A 20,696-nucleotide genomic window follows, 5' to 3' on the forward strand; every position below is an offset into this window, starting at 1 on the left:
GATTTGATTTAAAATATTTGACCTGGTCTGATGGAAGGCGTCCCTGCCCATAGCAGGGAGGCTGGAACTAGATGATCTTTAAGGTGCCATCTAAGCCAGGACATTCTGTGATTCTCTTTATCAATCTACCAGCTCAGAGCCCTAGATATAACCTTGCTACCTATGTATTTCATGAAACACACACAAGATCAGTGCCAACAAAGGCTGCAGTGTCCAGAAGCCATCAGCCACAGCCAGCGTTACACAAGCCAACATCAGCTAACAGCCTGTGTGGCTACTGCTTATTTTGATAACTGCAGTTCCACAGCACTATAATTGCACATCAGGAAACTTCTGGCAAATCCCTGCAGGACCACAAATGTAGAAACCAAAATCTGCACGTTCCCCACCCACAAAACTGAGTCTAAAGCATTTCATCAAAACCAGACTGACATTTATGCTAGTAAGCAGAAAGTGAGCAGATTTAGCAAGGACTTGTCTCTCCAGTTACTCTGAAATAACTGCTTTGGATTTGTAGAGCTTTCTTTTTTTCTGAAACAAAATGACATTTCAATAAATAGTTTTTAATCTTTCCATTTTATTAGATTAATGAAGAAGAATTCTGAACCAAGAATAATACACAGTTAACTGTTATTCTGGATGATTCCTCTTCTTTGCACTAGTTAGTTATTTTTTTGTTGTAGAGAAGCCTTAAGAGTAGGGACTGTATTTACAAGCCACACAAACAAACAATGTATACCAGCTGAAGAGTTCATAAAACTTTGAGAAAGATGAAATGCAAATTGTGAAACTAGGTGTGATATTACACGTGACAAAAAACTACAAACATGTAAAGTCCACAGTGACATTCAGAAATACCCTTGGGCATGACAAGGCCTTACATTGCCTATCTGTTCACAAGTCTTTTGCTCAAATAAACAGCTTTTGTCTGTAGAAAAGTAGATTTTCCCAATACTCAAACAACTTTTTTTTATTGTATGTGAAACAGTTTCTTCCAAAATATATTCCACACCCATCTGAATATAATCTCTATGACATACATTACAGAACAAACGGACCTATGGATTTATTTGGTATTAATTTTGATTTTTATTTCACAGGACAAGAAAAATGCACACAATTTTGAAGGTTTACAGTTTCACCAGCACACAATGTGTTCACATCTTGCAGTACGTGGCATTTTTCTTCAACCTCCAGCTCCTAGAGCCAAGCATATTACAAGGGAATTTAAACCTCCACCCAAGTCTGTAGGCTTAATAACTGTAAAGGGAAAGCTTGTGAAAATGTGGATCGATTGTTCCATACAGACTCAGAAATTGGAAGCTATACTAATTCTCTTTCCAATTGCAGGATTTTTCTTGAAAATGGCTGCAAACAACCAGAGTTGTGGAACAGGGGTTGGCAAATTCACTTACCAGCAGCAAATTGGAGACTCCCTGGTAAGAAGAGACATAACTCACCTGATCTTGTTAGAATTTAATTTCTCTTTACCAGCCCTTTGTTTACAGGCTGATCTCTCACTAGAGAGAAAGACGCAGAGGAATCAAGAGAAAGAATCTGCAATTTCATCCAAACACTACTTACTACCAATGCTACTTGGTATCAGGGATGTCCTACAGCAAAAGCCGAGGGGCACTTTGTTCTCAAGATCTTTTGCAGTGGTTACCTAAGGCCAAGGATGCTGCTACTCAGCACTGCATTGCAGACCTTCTCAGACTTGGAATTCTTACATCTGAACCCTGTGCCAATGAACCGGAATGAGGGCGTGCATGAGAAAAACCAACATCCCTATGGCAAGAAAGAACAGACTGAAGCAACAGCCTCAGTCAAACCCAAGAGGCAAGTATGTCTCCTGTGACTCACAAAGTTTAATGAAAAGGCCTGTTACTGGTATTCTGGATCCAGGGTCATCTACAGCTAGTTTGGAAAGGTGTAACCACAAAGGCAATGCAGAAGCAAAACACCAAAGACTGGTACTGGGAGCTCCTAAGGACTGAAAACTGGGAATAAACAAAAGGACACTACAAGTCAGAAGACAACAGTGCAAATAAGTGAGGTATGACCACGTGCATGATAGAAATGGCATTTTAATTAGTTGCCTATTTTTTTCCCATGGGATCGCTACATTATCCACAGTACTGGATGGTCCCATGCAAGGAAAAACTGAGGTGTGTTGTTTGCAGGATCCCTGATTCACCTGTTGCAAAAACCACATTTCTAGTTTCCAAAGAAGGAAGTGAGAAGGGAAGGTACAGGACAGAAAACAATGTAGCAGCGGAGGAACTGCATTCTGTGCTGCCTTCTGGTAGCAATTCCTGCTTCAAGTTGAACTAATACCTGAGATCACACTGTCATTGGTTATGCCATTGTATTCTCTGTCTTTCATATGGTTGATACAAAATGTAAATACAAAACACATCTGCAACAGAAACTTTACTTCAAAGTACAAAGCAAGCATTTTATTTTTAAGTTAATGACTTTTCTATGGTCCTAAGAGCTCAAAATAGATATTTGCTCTACTTCAAGGGGTGCACCTTCAGAACACCACCCAACGATTTGGTTTTTGGGTAACTCCTAAATAGAGGAGTTCCCTAGGATTCCCTTGCATAAGACAAGATTTTATTCAACCAACACCTGAATATTTTAGTGCCAGCATGATCTGAGAGTGTATAATGTAGTGTAGGAGCAGGATATCACGTACAACCAAAAATCCAACCTCCTATTGCTAATAGCTACCATGTCAGCTGGACACAGATCACTTTGGAAAGCTATGATTAGTCATATGGAAAGTGTCTTGTAGAAAAGAGTTCTTATCTGAATTGCTGAAACCAATCCTTTCTTATCAGGTCAGATACTTCTGCATTTTTAAAATGGAGGCAACAACAATTTCTTCCTTAAACAGCTTTCAAGTGTTCACATCAGCTTCCTGAAGGAAATAAGTGGACTAAGTGCTTCTACTCAACCTGCAACCATTATATGTGCAATTTTAAACCTGCCTCTTGCCACTGATTTAGGTAAGCAGAGACTGTTGTAACAAGTCAGAAATCCAGCGTCCATGATGAAGTAATATAGCGTTAATTTCCAGCAGAGGAACCCGGTGATTTAAAATGGTCAAAAATAATTTTTTGGAAATTCACCCATAACTAAGCCTTGAAAAAGACAACCCCAGAGAAAAATATTTGAGGGAAAATAACAGGGGCTCTAAAACTGACATACCTTTACATATATAGACACATAAATAGATGCCTTGGCTTCTTAACAGTGTGAAATTCATTACCATCTGCTAACATCAGCACCACGGGCTTGTCTTCTAGAAGTCATTACTTCTACAGATAATGTGAAGACCAAGGAGACCAGCAGAACTCACAGGGATGCAGGGAAATTTCAGACCCACAGCAATAGGCAGGTGCTGTGCACTGTGTCTAAGTTCTGTTCTGATGCTTGGTGAGGCAGTGTGAACAGAAATGATGCAACATGTAAATGTTGCCTTACAACACCACATCCTAACAACTGCAAATTTCCAGTCTCCTGTTAAAAAACACCAACATCAAAGCAGGACTAATTGCCATGAAAAATCACTATTATATTTCAGCTCAAGCATTGCTTTGTAAAAAGTAAACAAATAAGACAGTTTAAAAAAACACAGGTTTTGTAAAATTTACCCCTGTGTAATACTAATTTGCTTACACAGTACCATACAGCTCTGCACTATACAGCTCATTATTTGTGCCCTGACAGACACTGAAGCCAGTACTTGCACAAAAATCAATCACTACCTAGCTTAATGAAATTGCAGTTCCTGAGATGATTATTGCTGATTTTCTTTGGTCATCAAAACTCCCAAAAACCACCATGACACTTGGTATGCAGGAAGACTTAAGCTGATGTTTAAAATTGCTCTTTGTTTTGCACACTAATTCATTTTTTTCTCCAGAAGATAATGGCAAGAGAAGCCACACAGAATATATTCTCTCTTCAGAGAGCAGCTCAAAAGCTTCAGTAATGTGAACGTTTCTACAATGACTATAACCTACCTAAACTGTGACTTTGGAGGGCAAGAAAGAAGTTCAGTTTTCATTCCTATTTGTCTTGACCTCTATCCTAAATAAACAGATGGAGCAATGGCTATCAGCACTAGATGTAACTGTTTCAGAATCATGGAATCCTGTCCAGTAGGAATCAGACTCTGGCTGTCAATACTTTCCAAAAAGGCTGCATGCAGCACCCAGAATGCAATAAATCTTCTTTATTTCCAACCTTAGCTGGTTTCAAACCAGCAAGATACTGTCAGAGTTTTCCACTCCTTTTACCCATTCTATAAAGCACAACTTCACAGCACATGTGGTGTTTGAGAAATCCAGAACCCCAGATGTTAGTATGCATGAGAGAAATCCTCCAGAGGGAAAAAACTAAACTGCATACACTTGCACCCCAAAGTATGATGAAAAAATATCACCATCTGCTAATCCAGAAAAAATAATTACCCATTCAGTACTGGAACCCAACTTGTTCACCCACACAGCAAGTGCTCCCTTATCACTAGACTAGAGCTGGACATCTCAGAAAATCAAGGAATGCACAGACTGAAGAAAGAGGCAAGCAGACTGAGGGAAGAGTTTGTGGGTACAGCTGTACTGCAGAACAAGCATGATGCTGAAAATCTCGGGCCAATCCGCAGAGTCTGCATTCCTGGCCTGAAAGCTGCATTCAAACTGTGGCCTTATGCTGTCCTAAGCTTGAGGCTTGAATGCTCAGAAGATCTGCAAAAAAAATTACTAAAGGCATCAAGGAATGCAAAAAGCAACTTCCAAAATGGACAAATCCTCAGTTAGTGTAAATCACCACAGATCAACTACAGGCAGCTACACCAATGGAGACTTCCACTGACAAGCTTAGTTAATTTGCAGCACAGCTTAAAATGATCAAGCCCCAAGTGATCTTGCACTAGAACAGGACCTGAACACTTTGCTTTACAAATTAAATACTTAACAGTTATATAGCATGCTTACTACAAAGCATTAGTAAACCTTTCATAGGTTTAGAGGAACGTTTTTCAAACCTTCCCGTACATATGTGGTGGTAGAAAAAATAGATCTGCTAGATATAATTTTTAAAAAGCTAATTAATATCAATGGCAAGGCATCTTAAAAGGTGTTTCAAAAACCAGTGCACCTACCAAAAACCAACCAACCAACCAAACATATTTTCAAAGTTTCCACACACAGGAACTTTAACTGCAATATGCTTTCCAATCTTTGGGCACAAATTTCCTAACTAATTCAGAGGCTGCTATCTCAATTTCTGCTATCTCAATAGGAATTTTAGATGTTTTGTAAATTTTTTTATTTTTACTTTGAAGTGATAAATGTTCAAGAAAACATCTGCAAGGGCTCATTCTTTGCCCTGCTGACAGAAGTCATAACTCTGCATTTGGCCTTAGAGCAATAGCGATGGGGGCTGAATTATTCAGTAATTCACTGCTCTACACCACTCCATTTAATTATAACAGAGGGCACTATTAATACCTAAATACATTTTTACTTGAACAGCAAAGTCTTAAAATAAGAAAAGGAAATTCAAGAAATACGGGCAATATCTTTAATCTTAAAATGTGGAAAGTATTTCATCATTTTCAACACTGCTAAATTAAATAAAGCCTTTGTTCAATTGCCTGTCCTCAGTTAATAAAATCAATTGCTTTCGAAACCTGGAAGATGCATCAACTTTCAATCAGTGATAAATGTAAATAAGCAAAAAACTGGCTGGGTTTTCCATCACGTAGTATGTATGATAGCCATTACAACTGAGAAACATTTTAAAATGTGTATAAAAACCAGGAATTTTTGTACAATGGAGCTGTATTTTTTTCATATTCAGTAACAACATACCTTTTAACCAAAAGTGTAAATTAACCTATCTTTACTGATTTCAGTGGAACTGAGCTGTTCCACAACAGGTCCAGGATGGGCAGAGGTTTGTACTGTGCTCCAACACACCCCATCAAAAATTAGAAAAAAAATAGAAAAGAAAACACTGCTATGCTTTTCTCTCCAAAAATGAGAGGTACTGTTACAGGTGAAACACTTTAACAGATACATATTAAAGACATTCTGATACAGTTAAAAAATACGAAAAAAAATCCCAAAAAATCAATCAAACAAACAAACAAAAACCCCCCAACATCTGTAAATCAACAGTCTAGACAGACTATCATCTCAAAATCTAAACCATCAAAAATCATAGGATCTGCTTCTCACTCCGTATGTTCTTCCCTCCTCCAGTTTCAGCCTAATTCTTAATTTAACTCATTCAAACATCTCTGCCAGAAAAAGTCAAAACAATAATGTCAAATTTAAAAAAATGCAGAAGGTGTTAAACATAGCAATACAGTGCCAGTCTATGTGGCAGTGTATTAGGAGCTAAGCCGAATACCAAGCACCTCACCCAGACAATGTTCAAATACAAATAATAACTTTCTTCCTTTAGTAATTTTCTCCATCTGCAACAGTACATTTTGTTTTTCTTACAAAAGATCTTAAAGTTTTGTTTACATATAGACCAGGGCTTGATACTTGAATGACACAGACAAAACCCACAGTCTGCCGACTTAATCTGTCACAGCTGCCAGTGTCAAGTACACCAATGTTTAATTTTATGGTGAAAAGGCATCACAGGTTCCCTCCCCACACATACACTCTCCTGGTTTATACATCTATGCTTATCAGCATGCTTAAATTGGCCTTTCTTAAATAATTGAAATATAAAGCAGGTATAAACTTACCTTACGCCCATCACTTGCATGGCAGTTCACATTTAAAGGAGTCAATAAAGCCATCAGCTTTTCTTCATTACCACTCCTGTAAATGAGGAGAATATTATGGAAAGGGTGGGAAAAGGGCAGAGCTCTCTGATATCTATCTCCTTAGCAAGTATTTTGCAAAGTATAGTATATTTAAAATTTGTACTGTGGCAGGGAGAATGTTGGATGGCTAAAGAATCTTTTGAATATTTCAAAACCAAGGGTAAATACAAAAAAGAATACTACATTTGCAGTTAAATGTGTTGCAAAAGATCATACAAAAACACCTCAATTTCTCTCCTTAACCTTGTATTTCCTTTTTCTAATTTTACAGATCCTCTGAAACCATTTGTAGAAATAAATGTTCTGAATTTAACATATTTTCATAGCATACGGCCCACAACATTTGAAACAGCTATAAACCAATACCCAGAAAATTTTTTTAGAAGGGTTAACAGGCTATATAAAATGGTCTTGTGCAGTCAAAAGGAAGGATGAAAAGCACCTTTGCAATATACAATTGAACTTTACACCTTTTGTATAGGCTTCCTTATGCTCTGTTCGGATAAAACCTATTTTCAAAATGCATCCTACGGTAGCAGTAAAAACCCAAAGAAAAAAAGATCCCAATATTTAAATTGCCCCTAAAAAGAACAGTCACAAAACAATAAAGAGGATTTAAGCAGCTTAAAGCAAAAACTCAATATTAACCTTATAACCACCATAGTGGGGGATTTCAATTACATAAACAGGCTTTTACATTTTTACCAGACTAAAGTCTGAAGAGATTTATGCTAATTAAGTGGTTTGCTTGCAGCATTTCATGGAAAGGCAATGACAAAACAGTACTATTTTAAAAACCCCTTTTCCTCGCCTGCTTCCACCCCCAAAATATGCTTTATATTCTAAGCAGCACTCACCTAGCAGCTTCCAGGAGTTCGTCCTTCTTGTATTCACCTAAATGATTGCAAAATATCATGCTGTTAGCATTTGGCAGAAGACAGATTAAGAAATGCAGTAGGAAGCAAATACAGAATTAAAACAGAGAAGAGGAGAAAAAAGCCCACACCCCGCTGGGTGATGGAGCTGTGACGTTAGCCAGCTTGTGGAGGCAGCATCACCAGTACCTTGGAGACGGGCAGCAAATTGACGCATCTTCTTGTCCAATCCTCAGATGGAAAGGCTTTCTTCGGACAACCAATGACTGCGAAATCTTGTGTCCAGAAACACAGTCCCGCTGATAGCAGCGTGTCAGCTGAAGACAATGTCCCCACCCCCTGCCCTATTCAGTATGTCACATTATACTTGGGAAGCATAATAAATTCCAAGACAAAGCAAGGCAGTGCGGCTTTTGAAAAGGTACAAATTACTGATCTCCGAGGCTCTCACCTGCCTATTTGAATGGTAATATTACACTTCATTAAGTTCTTTAGAAAAGCACGGATTATTAAAAAAATCCAGGTATTATATCATCAGCCACTTTTCAACAAAACACACGTTTGAAATAAAAAGCACAGACAAAAGAGGATGAACTCTGCAACAGATTTTGCTACAAGACTCTCAGATTAGAGATAACCACAAGTAATGTTAAAGCAACATTTATATTTGAAGTCCTGAGTTAAAACAGACAACTCACAAGGGTTGCTGCAGCACAGGATTAAAACTGCATGTTCATATTTTTAAAAGAGCATGGGACAAGATAACCTACAGAAGTAAGAGAATTCTACAAAGCTGAATCATTATGACATTGTGCAATAGAAATGGAATGGAATTTCAAGTCAGAAATTAGAAAAAATAGCTATTTAGCAGCTTTATGCAGTCACAGAACAGAGTGTATCCTAGACCCAAAAGGTAGAGGGTTTGAAAAACATACTGTATACCATCTGCCAGAGCATTAAAGCCTCTAACCAAAATGCTGTAAGAAAAACAGGAAGAAGAAGCTGTCACGAAAGAGGAAAACAACCCCTGTGTGCTGCCTCCTATGCGTAATTGTAATAAGCCTCCAGTGAAACTCTCATTACAGGTAAGGAAAGGCACTGGGCCATGGAAAATGCCAGATCGGATGGCAGGTTCACCTGAAAACATCCCTTAAAGAACAGCTGTAAGATGCAGGAGGAGGGCTGGACTCCCATCCACCATGAAGAGCTTGGTCCTCCCCCCACCATGGCTTCTCCAGCCAACAGCAGAGGGTTACAGGAACCACAACAACACCAGACTTTTCCTTAAGGAGTCCCCTTTATTTCATCCTGCCTTCACACAACGGTAAGGAGGAGGAGGGTGAGTACACACAGCCATGCACTTCCTGCCCATTCCCTTGGATGCAGATGGGGAATTTTCAAAAGCAATATCTACATCTCATCATACTGGTGATTTTTCCTTTCACAGGTGTGTTTAATTTCTTTCTGAATAATACTCAGCTTTGGGAATTCACAACAACCTGCAGCAAGGAGTTCCATCATGCCACTCACATGATGGGTCTCCCAACAGAGCTGTTCTGTGTTGCTGAACCCCAGCAATGGAGCAAGCAAGTGCAAAGCAAAGGTGAAACTGGTTATTTCAAATATAGGCCAGGAAGGTAAACCTAGGTTCTGAAAGAATTTATGTCTATGTTAAGGAAAGCTTCATCATGAGACAAATCAAATGACACAGAAATATGACTGCCTTTGACTTCTACCACTCTTCTGCTTCATCAGAAGGGGGGGCCTGTCCACCACAGGCAACAGCCTTTTCTAAGCCATGGTACATGTTCCTCTTTTTTTTATTTTAATGAAGATAAAATACTGGGCACAGTTCTGAGTGTTTCAAATCAATGGTAAGTGAAAAGCTCTGGCCAGCATGTGAAGAAGAAAAAAAGACCCTTTATTACTACTGCATTGTTTGTGCAACAATCTCAAACAGCTGGATTTCCGGCAGTAGAGTTATTGGCCTGCATTATATCAACACTTTAGAGACATAACCAGATTAAAATACCTCTTTGCACAGTTTGGTTTGGCAATGCATCTAGAGTCCTAACCAGGCTTTTGAACATACTAGGTTAGAGAAGAGTAATAACATTTTTCCTTCATGCTCAGTAAGTTACTATTCTATCACACAAAAGCTGTTTCCTCTAATACGTTGAATAGCAGAAGCCTTACTGTCCAATGAAAAAGGAAAGCTGCGGCTCTTGATTTAGGAATGTCCCCGTGTATGCCCAATTAGGTCAGTTAGTTTTACTAAGCAGTACTTTTTTTTAAAATGGTATTTTCAGACAGGAATCCATACATGCAATTTTAGAAATTCATCATGGTTCTCCCACACTGATTAGGATTAGGAAAACATTATTTTGTAATTGGCTAACTTTATTACTCTCAAAGCACCACTGTATTTTGCAAATCAAAACCTAAAATCATATAAGCATTCACAGCCCACCACCAGGTTTGCTAAAAAAAAAAAATTAATAAAAAAAGGTCAAGTGAACTCCAGAGGCGCTGTGGGATGAAGAAGAGCCCCTCGGGCACTGGAGCAGGCAGCTGGTGGGCCAGCACAGAGCTGAGAGCGGTCTGGCTGATGGCATTTGGGAGAAGCGGGTGGCGCTGGCCGCAGGAGCGGCTGCTGCTGGCACAGGCTGTGCTCCCAGCAGAGGGCTCTGCCAACACAGCCAACGCCGCTTGGCCACGCAGCTCAGCAAAGGCCATCCTGCAGCTATTGGCCACAGCTACCTCATCAAATATTCATTTGCAAGCGTTTGAAAACAAACCATGCGTGCATGGGCAGAGATGAATTTCAAGTTCTAAGCACAAGTACAGGATTACAGACCATCAACCTCACATAACACTTCTGTTCAAAGAATGTCAAATCGACTTTAACTAAGCTAATAACATCTCTTAAAGAGCTCCTCTAGGCAGGTTAGAATTTATAGTTTTGTAAAAGGGCATCTACATGCCAGGCAGCCCAGAGACAGCTGGCCTGGGAATTTCTTAAGGCAAAGACAAGGTGTGAAATGGGGAGCAGAGAGCACCATAGCAAAGCAGCGCCCTGTTCCTATCTCATCAGACAAAAGCTAGTAGAGAAGCAGAAACCATGGGGATTGCAGTGATATTCACTGCATCTGATCCATTTCATTGTTTACAGCTTGCTCAGCATTCTTTATATGAAGTTCTCTACTTGATCCCAGCTCCAGATCACACCACTGCTGCTCCATTTATGCTGGAATGAGAAAGTCACCCCAGCTAACCACACATAATCAGTGTCTCAGATCACAGCTACCATCAGGCAGCTAACCAGCCCTCTTTCTGCTCCCCTCCCAGGAGAAAACCAGTTACCTCCAAGACTCCTGATCAGCTGCTGCTATGCTGTCACTGCTGTGTCTGGCCCTAGCTGCATTCTGCAGTAGCTGATTAGCAAATTAGCAAATGCTTGTTAACTATCAGACATCAGTGGCTGCTTGCACCTGGCAGTTGAGCAGATCAGTAGCGGGAAGCTGGGAAAAAAATAACATAATGAATCTATCTTTACAGACAAATAACCCTATTTCAATCTCTCCTGAAAGTCTTGAAATTTCAACAGAATACTGAAAAACCTATCTGAATGTGTGGCATAACTCAACAGTGCTTTTTCAATGAATCTACGCTCAAAATCAAAGTGAATTCCTTTCCTATCCCTCCATACACATCAGCCAATACAGAAAGCAGCCAGACTTAAAATGTCAGCCTGGACAAAGCAGGTTTTGCTTCACCATAATATCACATCAGCTTTCCATAGTGAAGACAATTTCCTAAAAAATAATGCCACAAATTAAACCAAGCCATTACTATCCAGTGGCAACATATAATGGAAACTAAATAGATTAACCTATTCTAAACCAAACTGAAAAATTAAAGAGGTTTTTCCATATGAAGTTGTACATTATATGGAATCACAATTATAAATTTAAATCCCCAGAACACTTAAACACAGTGAAAATTTTTATGCCAGCCAATGATCCCCTGCTTCTGACCTGTGACAAAGGAACACAAGTCTTATGAACATGCAACCATGGCCACATGCTGGGCAGGGAAAATTCATGAATATCACAGAATGTTTGAGATTGAGAGCCCTCTGGAGGTCTCTCATCCAACCCTTTTCTCAAGCAGGGTTACCTAAGAGCACCCTGCTCAGAACTGTGTCCAGGTGCCTTTTACATCTCTCCAAGGATGGAGACTCCACCAGTTCTCTGGGCAACCTGTGCTCAGTGGTCCCACTGAGCTCAACACCTTAAGTTTCATGGTAATCTCAGGTAACCTCCTCAGGACCTCCTGTTCTCTCTTAGCAGCTCAGGTCTAGCAGCACTGGAAGTCAGTATTGGTGGCTTGCCATGAAAACCTGAGCTTCCATTCTTCAAAATATACCTTCCATGAGAAGATTGACAAGATCTTTGTCAGCAGCCCAGCAGATTATTTTCTTTTCTTTTTCAAACAAGTATTCACAATTACCCAGCAACACAGAGGACATGGGCTCTCCACCAGAGTAGTAGAGACAGCAGGTATCAAAACCTCCCATTTTTCCTCATTTAGAAGTGCTTCTGGTGCCTTTCCAACCATATAGTCTGATAGCACAGGAATGCATGGGGTTGTTGGGAAAACAACAGAGTCCTGATGCATCTGGGAGGGCTGAGAACTTGTTTTTCTATCAGGTTTGTTACTTCATCCAGCTCAGTCCATGGCCAGGGACCCAAACAGGTCCCTGAGAATGAAGACCTTGAACAAGGATGGTGCTGCAACAAGAGGGAGGGCAATGGAAACCCCACATTTGGGCTGCCATTGCTACAAAAAAAGCTACATAGAGTTCAGCAAAGAAATAAAACTCCACAGAAGTAAATTAAAATACACCTTTTCCCTGACACTCCAGGACTGCACACATCTATGAGTGATCAATGATACACATCACTTATACCATCCTTTTTAATCGTCCAAGGTCTTCTGAGTAATATTTAAGTATTTAAAACAAATATTCAAGTTATAATCAGAGCACAAGACTTTTTGTGCTTCTGAGAGACTGCTAGGGTTATGGGGAGAGGATGAGATTTCAGGCTTGGGGTTTTTTTTAAGTTTAAAATTTTTTAGCAATTTTTTTAGGAAATTTAAATTTTATTTTCAATATGGCTGCTTTTGAAAGGTCCAAAAATACTATTAAAAAACTAATCAGTTCCTTCTTCCCCATTTAATTTTTATTATATGTGAACCAGCAGGTGACACTAAAATATGGAGTTAAATCAGAGTAAGAAAGTTTTTAACCATCCAAATAGCACCAGGTAGAGGGAATACCTGCCCAAAAAAAAAGAGTCAACAAAAAAAAGGAGGTATGTTGAAATAATATTGTTTGGGAAAAGGCATCTATAACTTGGTACTCTGAGAAAAACATAAGAATAAAAAGGAGCAAAAAATAACAATTTCAGGTTTTATTAATAATTCTATTATAATTTACTTCCCACTTGTTTAGGGTTAATTTCTTTATGCCTCTTGCACTTCTCTGCTCAGCAGTCTCTCACATGTAAATGGGCTGATTTTATAAGCTGTCTAAATAGGCTCAACCAGGAACACAGCAAGACCCTAATTTTAAGCTCTTGCCATGGATGAAAAACACCAAAGCTACACTAGTATATGCAAGTGACAGAAAAGCAACCCAGAAGATAATGCCTTCAAGAACAAGTTCCAGCAAGGAGGAATGTTACCAAGGAGGAAAGGTTTGGCACCTTAACTCTGCCTCTTCTATGAGATGAGTCAGGCACCATACATTTGGACTCAAAGCAGACATTTGTAACTGAAATTTAAAAACTGAAAATGACTCAGCTAATAGTGAAGTCTTTCAGGGATAAGCCTTAAAAGGGGGTGTGGAAGTTAAAGAAATAAGCAAACATCATTTGGTTTTGGCCACAACTCCACCAAACCACTGAGCTAGCAACATCCTACCTGGAACATCTTTCAGTTAAGTAGACAGAGCTCAAATGCAGAGCATTCCTGATTTACAGCTCCAGAGAAAAAAGCCTCCTCTAAGGCCTGGCAGAAAGCACTACGTCAAAAAATCTGCAGTTTTATATAGTGCAGATTGGCAAAACCTCTGCCAGGGTCTTATCTGATAGAAGAGATTCTTGTCTATTAAGCCATCAGTTCAAAGCACATCTACTACATAAGCATACACAGGATACTGCAATTACCAAATGCCGTCTCCATATCAAGGCATAGATTACACACACTGCACATTAGGGTTTTGGTCACTAGGGATTAGGTGGTGTATCAAAATGGGTCTTCAGTGCACGTGCAGTTATAGCACCAGTAAGTTCACAGGTGACACATAACAATTCTGTTTCTCAGAATGCCTTTTTTCAGTGGTGCTGGTCTATTCATTAACATAATGCTACCAGATTTCCTATATAGTAGCAGAATGATGAAAACAGTCCCTTTGTCAGAGGATTTCAAGTGTTAACTCTTAAATAATTAGACAAAACCAAAGATGAAGCCAAACCCAAAAAAACCCTACAACTACTCATTATGTGATAATCCATATAAATAATTTTACTTTCAACAATGTTACCACATGCTACAAGTTTAGCATATAGCTTTTTCTGAAATATTAAACCTAACACATTCTAGAACCTGTTTAGTGGACCTGTACAAGTAGTTTCAGTGCATGCTACTCATATAAACACCACACACACATTCATTTTTTATTCTTAGTGTGAAAAAATCAGTATTTTCACTACAACTGTACTATTTTAGAACGCTGTACTTATCTTGAAGACACCACCGCTCTTGTCTGTCATGTTTTCAGATTGAGATTGAAAAACTTAAAAAGTCTGCAGAATATCACGTCAAGTGACTGGGAAGAAAACCCAAACCTTCAGCAATTCAAAATACACTGGTGTGATGGAAAAATTGAAGGGGTTGAGGCTCATCTTTTCACCAAAGTTCAATACTCGTGACACCTTTTGTGAAATTACATATAGAAAAGAAATCTGACGGTTCCAGACTCTTCCCCATTACCCAGCCCTTCACGCCTATAGCAAAAGCAACATTCCCATGGCTCTCCCCTTCATTTCTTATATTAATTCCTGCTATCAGCAAAAACAGCCAGCCACTGTAATTGCCACTACTTTGGCCATGCTCAGTATTAATAACTAAAACTGCTCAATTTTTCAGCCACAATTACTTTCTCATTTCTGCAACATGCCCACTATGCATTTTCTCTCCAGGATTCCAAGGCAAACTTTCTGGAGGAAGACAAAGGACTAAGAAACTCTCTTTGTCAAATACTTGAGTACAGTAGGGGTGGATAGATGGCCAAGCTGTTCTTGTATTACTGCATCTTTTTCAAAAGCCAGCTCCCTACCCTCTCTTTCCAAACAATATCCACAAACAAGTAAATCATTCAATTCCCCAGAATATTCTCTAAAGAGAGACCACAGAAATACCTTACATAACTTACATAAAGCATGGAAGAAAACTAGCAAGAAAAATATAAAATGTAACCCTCAGGAAAGCCATACTGTATAAAGGCAAGCTCCAAAATTATGCTTCATCATTTAATCTTTCTCTGAAAAGAACTCTAGAGTAAATACAGGAAGACTAAATTTTGCAGTTTCTCCAGTTTTCCCATTGTAGATAAAACATGCTAACAAGCTGGGGACGCCGTGTCTGAAAATCCATAGCTGGATTTAAAACTGAAGCATTTATTTTAACCAAAAAAATCTATATTCTCTTAGCTACAGCAAACATGACAGATTTTGTAGTAACAAATTGTACAGATTTAAAGAAGTGGGGGTTTTTAATGTTTGCTAGAAAATGAACAGGAGACATAAAATGTACACATGTGCCAAAGTATTGCTTTTTACTGAACAGTACAATCCTTCCTCTGTGTGTCTGAAGCTGCCCTGTGTATCTAAACTTACTCTACAAACCTGAGGAAACACAGGCTGCCACCTCATAAAAAATGCACGCGTGTTGCCACGCTTGCCCTGCAGCACACATCCTGGAAGGAACTCAAATCCAGTTAAATCACTCCTCTAGCTCCTAGACAAAAATACAAAACATTTCCTTTGCCTGCTGGGCCCCAGAGCAGTGAGCAGAAAGGAGGAACTCCTTTATAACCGGAGGAAATGGGGCAAACCTGTCAAACACACAGCAACAAAGGAGCCAACATATATTTATGAAACACTTAAAGCAAAGTACAGCAAGGAAGTCCTTAATAAAAGAATAACAAAACAGAGGCAATAGATTTTGTTATAATGAACCATTTTGTCACGGCAAAAACCACCAAACTGATCTGTCAACAGTTCACTTTAAACATTTTGGAAAACACGCATATCTGCCCAACAAAAAGATGGTAAAAAAACAGTTCCCTAAAATCAACCCATTTGCCTTCCTGCTGTGGGCAAATTTTCCCTCCTGGATTTTTATTTGCTATCTAAGAGTCAAAAGACAGCTGGAAAGCTAAGGAAAGTTTGGTCCAAATCAAGGGAAGAAAGGAGATGGTGCCCCAACTGGAAACAGGATATGTGGATTGATATGAAAGATTAGTACTGGTAGCCCAGAGTAAAAAGCAGCTGCTTAACTTGGAACATTCTTCCCCTCCCTTAACCTCCCCATGAGATTTTATGATAAAGATAAACAGTTCCATTTGTTTTGTCTCATTTTTAAAAGTCATCTTTTAACACCTTTTCTGAAGACATCTGCAGTAGCAGCGCTCAGTCACAGTAACTCAACTCAAGCTGATCCGAGCCATGGTAGGGTCTCTGCGTATTCACTCAGGCAAAGAGCAGCTCTGTGCCCTAATGTGACTAAGAGCATATTCTAAGATGAAAAAAAGCTGCAGTTTACAGAAAATGATTGAAATCTCAATCTGCAAACTGCTATCCTCACTAAAAAATAACTATTAAAACACCAGCTGGGGAAAAAATGAATTTTCTATTTACACTCAGGCACTTTCTGCTACTCCTGTTGGAATAACACACCACAAGACAGAAGTATAGCAATGACAGTACCTACTGCCAATGTCCTGGACGTCTGAAAAGGGTTACATTATTTACCCTTAGCAATGAAAGAATAATTAAATACTACACACAACTCAAATTCTGTAAACAGTTTCAGTCCCTTATATCAACCTCATTGTTTTAAATACTTTACTGTATTAAAGTAAATACAGTTAAATACATGTAAATACTGGTTAAATACATAATAGAACAACCTATTTCAGTTTAAAGGGACCTAGAGTGATCTTGTAGTTCAACTGCCTGACCACTTCAGGGCTAATCAGAAGCTAAAGCTTGTGGTTAAGGGCATTGTCCAAATGCCTCTTATGCAGCAACAGGCCCAGGGCATTGACCATATCTTGTAGCCTGTTTCAGGATATGACCACCCTCTCAGTGAAAAAATGCTAACATGCAGTCTAAAAACCTCCCCTGGCACACCTTTGAACCATTCCTATGCTCCCCGTTACTGGATCGCAGGGAGAAGAGGTCAGAACCTTCCTGTGCACCTCCCTCCCTCAGGAAACTTGAGAAAGCAGTGAGGGCATCCCTCAGCCCCCTTTTCTTCAAACCATCCAAACCCAAATTCCTTAGCTGCTCCTCAGAGGTAACACATTTACACATATGATTTCTTCAAAATAATAATTTATTGCCCTAAATGACAATTTAGTTCATTATGAAGACTGGAAACAAAATAGCACCACAGGAAAAAAGTCTGAGAGAAAGAAAGAGATACTAACTCATTAATTAAAGAGCTTCAGTTTAGCAGACTGCTGTCATTACAAGGAGGATATTCCTTCTTCATCTTAGATTCACACCAGCAAGTTTGATCAGATGCAGCACAGGGCTGCCTGTTCAAGACATACCGTGTCCAGTGTGACCATGGACTCCAGTCATCAGTCCTGCCCAAATGGAAACTGCTGATACACCATGCACACCTCACTGCTACTGAGACACTAAGTGCAAGAACTCTGTCACAGGTATAACCATAAATAAAGCATCTTCCAAAACAGGTGCTCCCTCTGTTGCTGGACAGAAGGGAAATACATAAACTGCATGTATTCTCAGCATAACAATTTTGCAGGTCTCTGTGTAAATCTGCAGTAAAAGATAGTTTTATTGTGTTCTGCATGAAGCAGGAAAAAAATACTGCTTTCTCACTCACTTTCAGAATTCTCACTAGATTTAAAGATTCTGCCTACCCCAAATAATACAAAATATATATTGTAATACAAAATATAATTGGCCAGAAAGTATTTCTACATTCCTCATTCATCACAACCACTAATGATCTTAAAAACACTAAAGAAAATATGTTTAAGTGATCCTCTTATTAGGTAATGTGATTACCAGCAGTTCCTAAACCAGTCTATTTTTCCAATGGCTTTATTTCAAAGTTATTCTGAGATACAGTTGATTGTTATCTTTCAAAAAAGTAGTATTTAAATCTCAATTTAACCTAAAAGGAAAGACCATGCAAGAGTTAGCACAGGTTCTCTCTACTGTGCCCTAGGTGTGTTAGTTCAGCAGGAGCTAACTCAGTATTACCACTCCTCCCAGAGAGTACATACCATCAAGGAGAAATCATACTGTACCTTCCCCAACACCAGTTTAGGATTCCTGCTTGTCCCTTTCTATAAAAGCCCAGTTACTGATGCAGGAAAGGGTGAGATTATTACTGACAGAACTTGCCTCCTGATGCTGACTCTCCTTTTTGCCATCCTCTGAGCATCCTTTAGCAGAGCAAAGATAGGTTATAAGAGAATTGGGTCTGTCTTCAGAGAGCAGCACAATGAAAACTGCAGGGAGGAAGAACAAATGCCCAGAGAAAGGACAGCTCTTGCTGGATCACACTGTGCCATTAAAACAGTTCTAGCCATAACATCCTTCACTGCAATCAAAATGGTTTTGGATTTAGATAAAGGACACAAGGAAAGGAACAAGCAAGGTCAAAGAGAGGGAGTACAAAAATTTTCTGGTTCTCTTTTTCCATTCAACAGTCACACCCGCAGCCCTGACCCTTGGCAGTGGGCTCTCTAGGAGTCCAACAGTCTAAGATGTCAGTCTGCCTCTGGTTTTTGTCAGACAGATCTTACAGTTACCATTTTGGTCCAAATAGAAGGCTGTGCTTGGATAGAGAAGCCCACATAACTCTTGAGCATACAGACAGCGCTTCCCAAGAAAATTTCCCTCAGTGGTGTCCTTCAGCAACTCAAACCACACTTGGAAGTATGATACTTTCAGATTTTGGGTAGGGAGACTCCTAGCCAGCAGTTAAGAAGGGTCTCAACAAATTCCTTTTTTCCTTTCCCTTTTTCTTACCTTCTCCAAGATGCTGCTCCCAGCCTCAGCAAAGACAGAATACCCTATTTAGAAATTACAGCCACATACAGTAAGAAGCCACAATGCACGCAAGTCATAAATTATTTTCCTTCTGATCTGCTAGCTGTTAAGGAGAAAAACACTTACCTACTGCCTTGCATTAGTGCAGGCAGACAAAAGTAGGCAGACTCTGGAGATGGAGCTACATTTGCCCTGCCAGTGGGCAGGAACAGGCTTCCCTGAATAGCTCAACATGACTTCAAGAGAAGAGAGATCCATGAAAGGAAGATTTACTGGATATTTAGACCAACAATTTCTAGAACACTGATGAGAGTTCTCATCTAGCTCTCTGAGGATAATGCACCATTTGAAAAGGCATCACTTAAAATACTTACCTTTTAGATTTGTGGGAAGATCAGCAATGCAAACACAGAAATGTTATTCCCGCCATTCTTCAACAAGTATATTTAATCTTATATTTACATACAATGCTGGTTTGGGTTTTTGCTCTTTCCATCCCTCTAATTTTATAAAAAATTCTTTTTTCTTGTGCATATAAGAAAGAAATTGTCTTTCTCTACTGGAAAGGCTGCTCACAAAAGATTTTTGGCTATGAGTGCTAGAAAGAAAATAAAATCTGCACACCTCCTTTCTAAGGAAAGGTTATTTTTGTCTGTTCGGCCAGATAGAATAAATCCTTCACTTCCAGGGCAACAGATGACAAGAGACTAACCAGCAAAGCCACAAATGAATATTACTGAGAAAATAATGTCTCTCACACAGATCTGCCTTGCACATACTTTAACAAAAACTTGCTTAACAAGAACAAAAACCTAAGTTTGTTTACAACGGCACAATAGACATCCAGGTTTTTGGATAGTTCTGCAAATTGGCAGCAGTCAGCATCAGATTATCTGTTCAACTTCGGCACAAAATTGCCTTTAATGTGTGAGATTTACCTTGCAGGCAAAGGTAGCTGAAATGCAGACTCCCTGCACTCATTCCTGCAACAGGCCTGGCCACAGCAGGAAGTCTGTCCTGAAGAAGGTTAACTCCCACTGAGCATTGAAGCGAGCTCTTGACTGCCCAGTTCAACAGTGGATGGAAGCCAAGATGCCAGTGCAGCTCCACCCTGCCTCACTCCTGAGCAGAGCACTGAGCCTACCCCTCCAGGGAAGCCCACAGCAGGAGATCAGGCACCAGCTGAACACACACCAACCTGCCTTATGACTTTGGGCAAGTCAGTGATTGCAGAAGAGTATTTTAGTTACAGAAGTCATGGTGCTTAATCCTCTGAGTCTATTAGAGTAGTTATTATTAATATAATCAAGTAGCAGAAGTAATATGATCATCCAAAATTACTTACAAAAATATTCATAATAAAGGCTGGATTTTATTAATAAAAAAATAGATTCTCAGAAGGAAGATTCTCAAGGCTCTGCCCTCCTTTTCCACTGTTTGTAGGAACAGAGCTTGTAAAAAGAAGGTGCATATTTTATAGAGTCCAGCTCCCTACAAGAACCTATTCAAAAGCTTTTTAGAAATTAATAGCCCAATTTCCCTGGATTTGATGACATCACACGTTTGGCTTTTGTT

The 20,696-nt window shown here is 39.4% G+C and overlaps 1 protein-coding gene across 1 annotated transcript in view; it reads right to left on the reverse strand.

Annotated features, from left to right (window-relative positions):
* The window catches only part of TNKS (tankyrase), a 127,526-nt gene that overhangs the window by 55,558 nt on the left and 51,272 nt on the right, over positions 1–20,696 (reverse strand). Inside the window, exons 4-5 of the mRNA XM_064711026.1 lie at positions 7,720–7,756; positions 6,782–6,857 (exon numbers count right to left, since the gene is read on the reverse strand). Coding sequence (XP_064567096.1) covers positions 6,782–6,857; positions 7,720–7,756 — 113 coding nt within the window. The remainder of the gene's footprint in view (positions 1–6,781; positions 6,858–7,719; positions 7,757–20,696) is intronic.

The sequence above is a fragment of the Zonotrichia leucophrys genome, chromosome 4 (assembly GCF_028769735.1).
Source record: "Zonotrichia leucophrys gambelii isolate GWCS_2022_RI chromosome 4, RI_Zleu_2.0, whole genome shotgun sequence".
NCBI lineage: Eukaryota > Metazoa > Chordata > Aves > Passeriformes > Passerellidae > Zonotrichia > Zonotrichia leucophrys.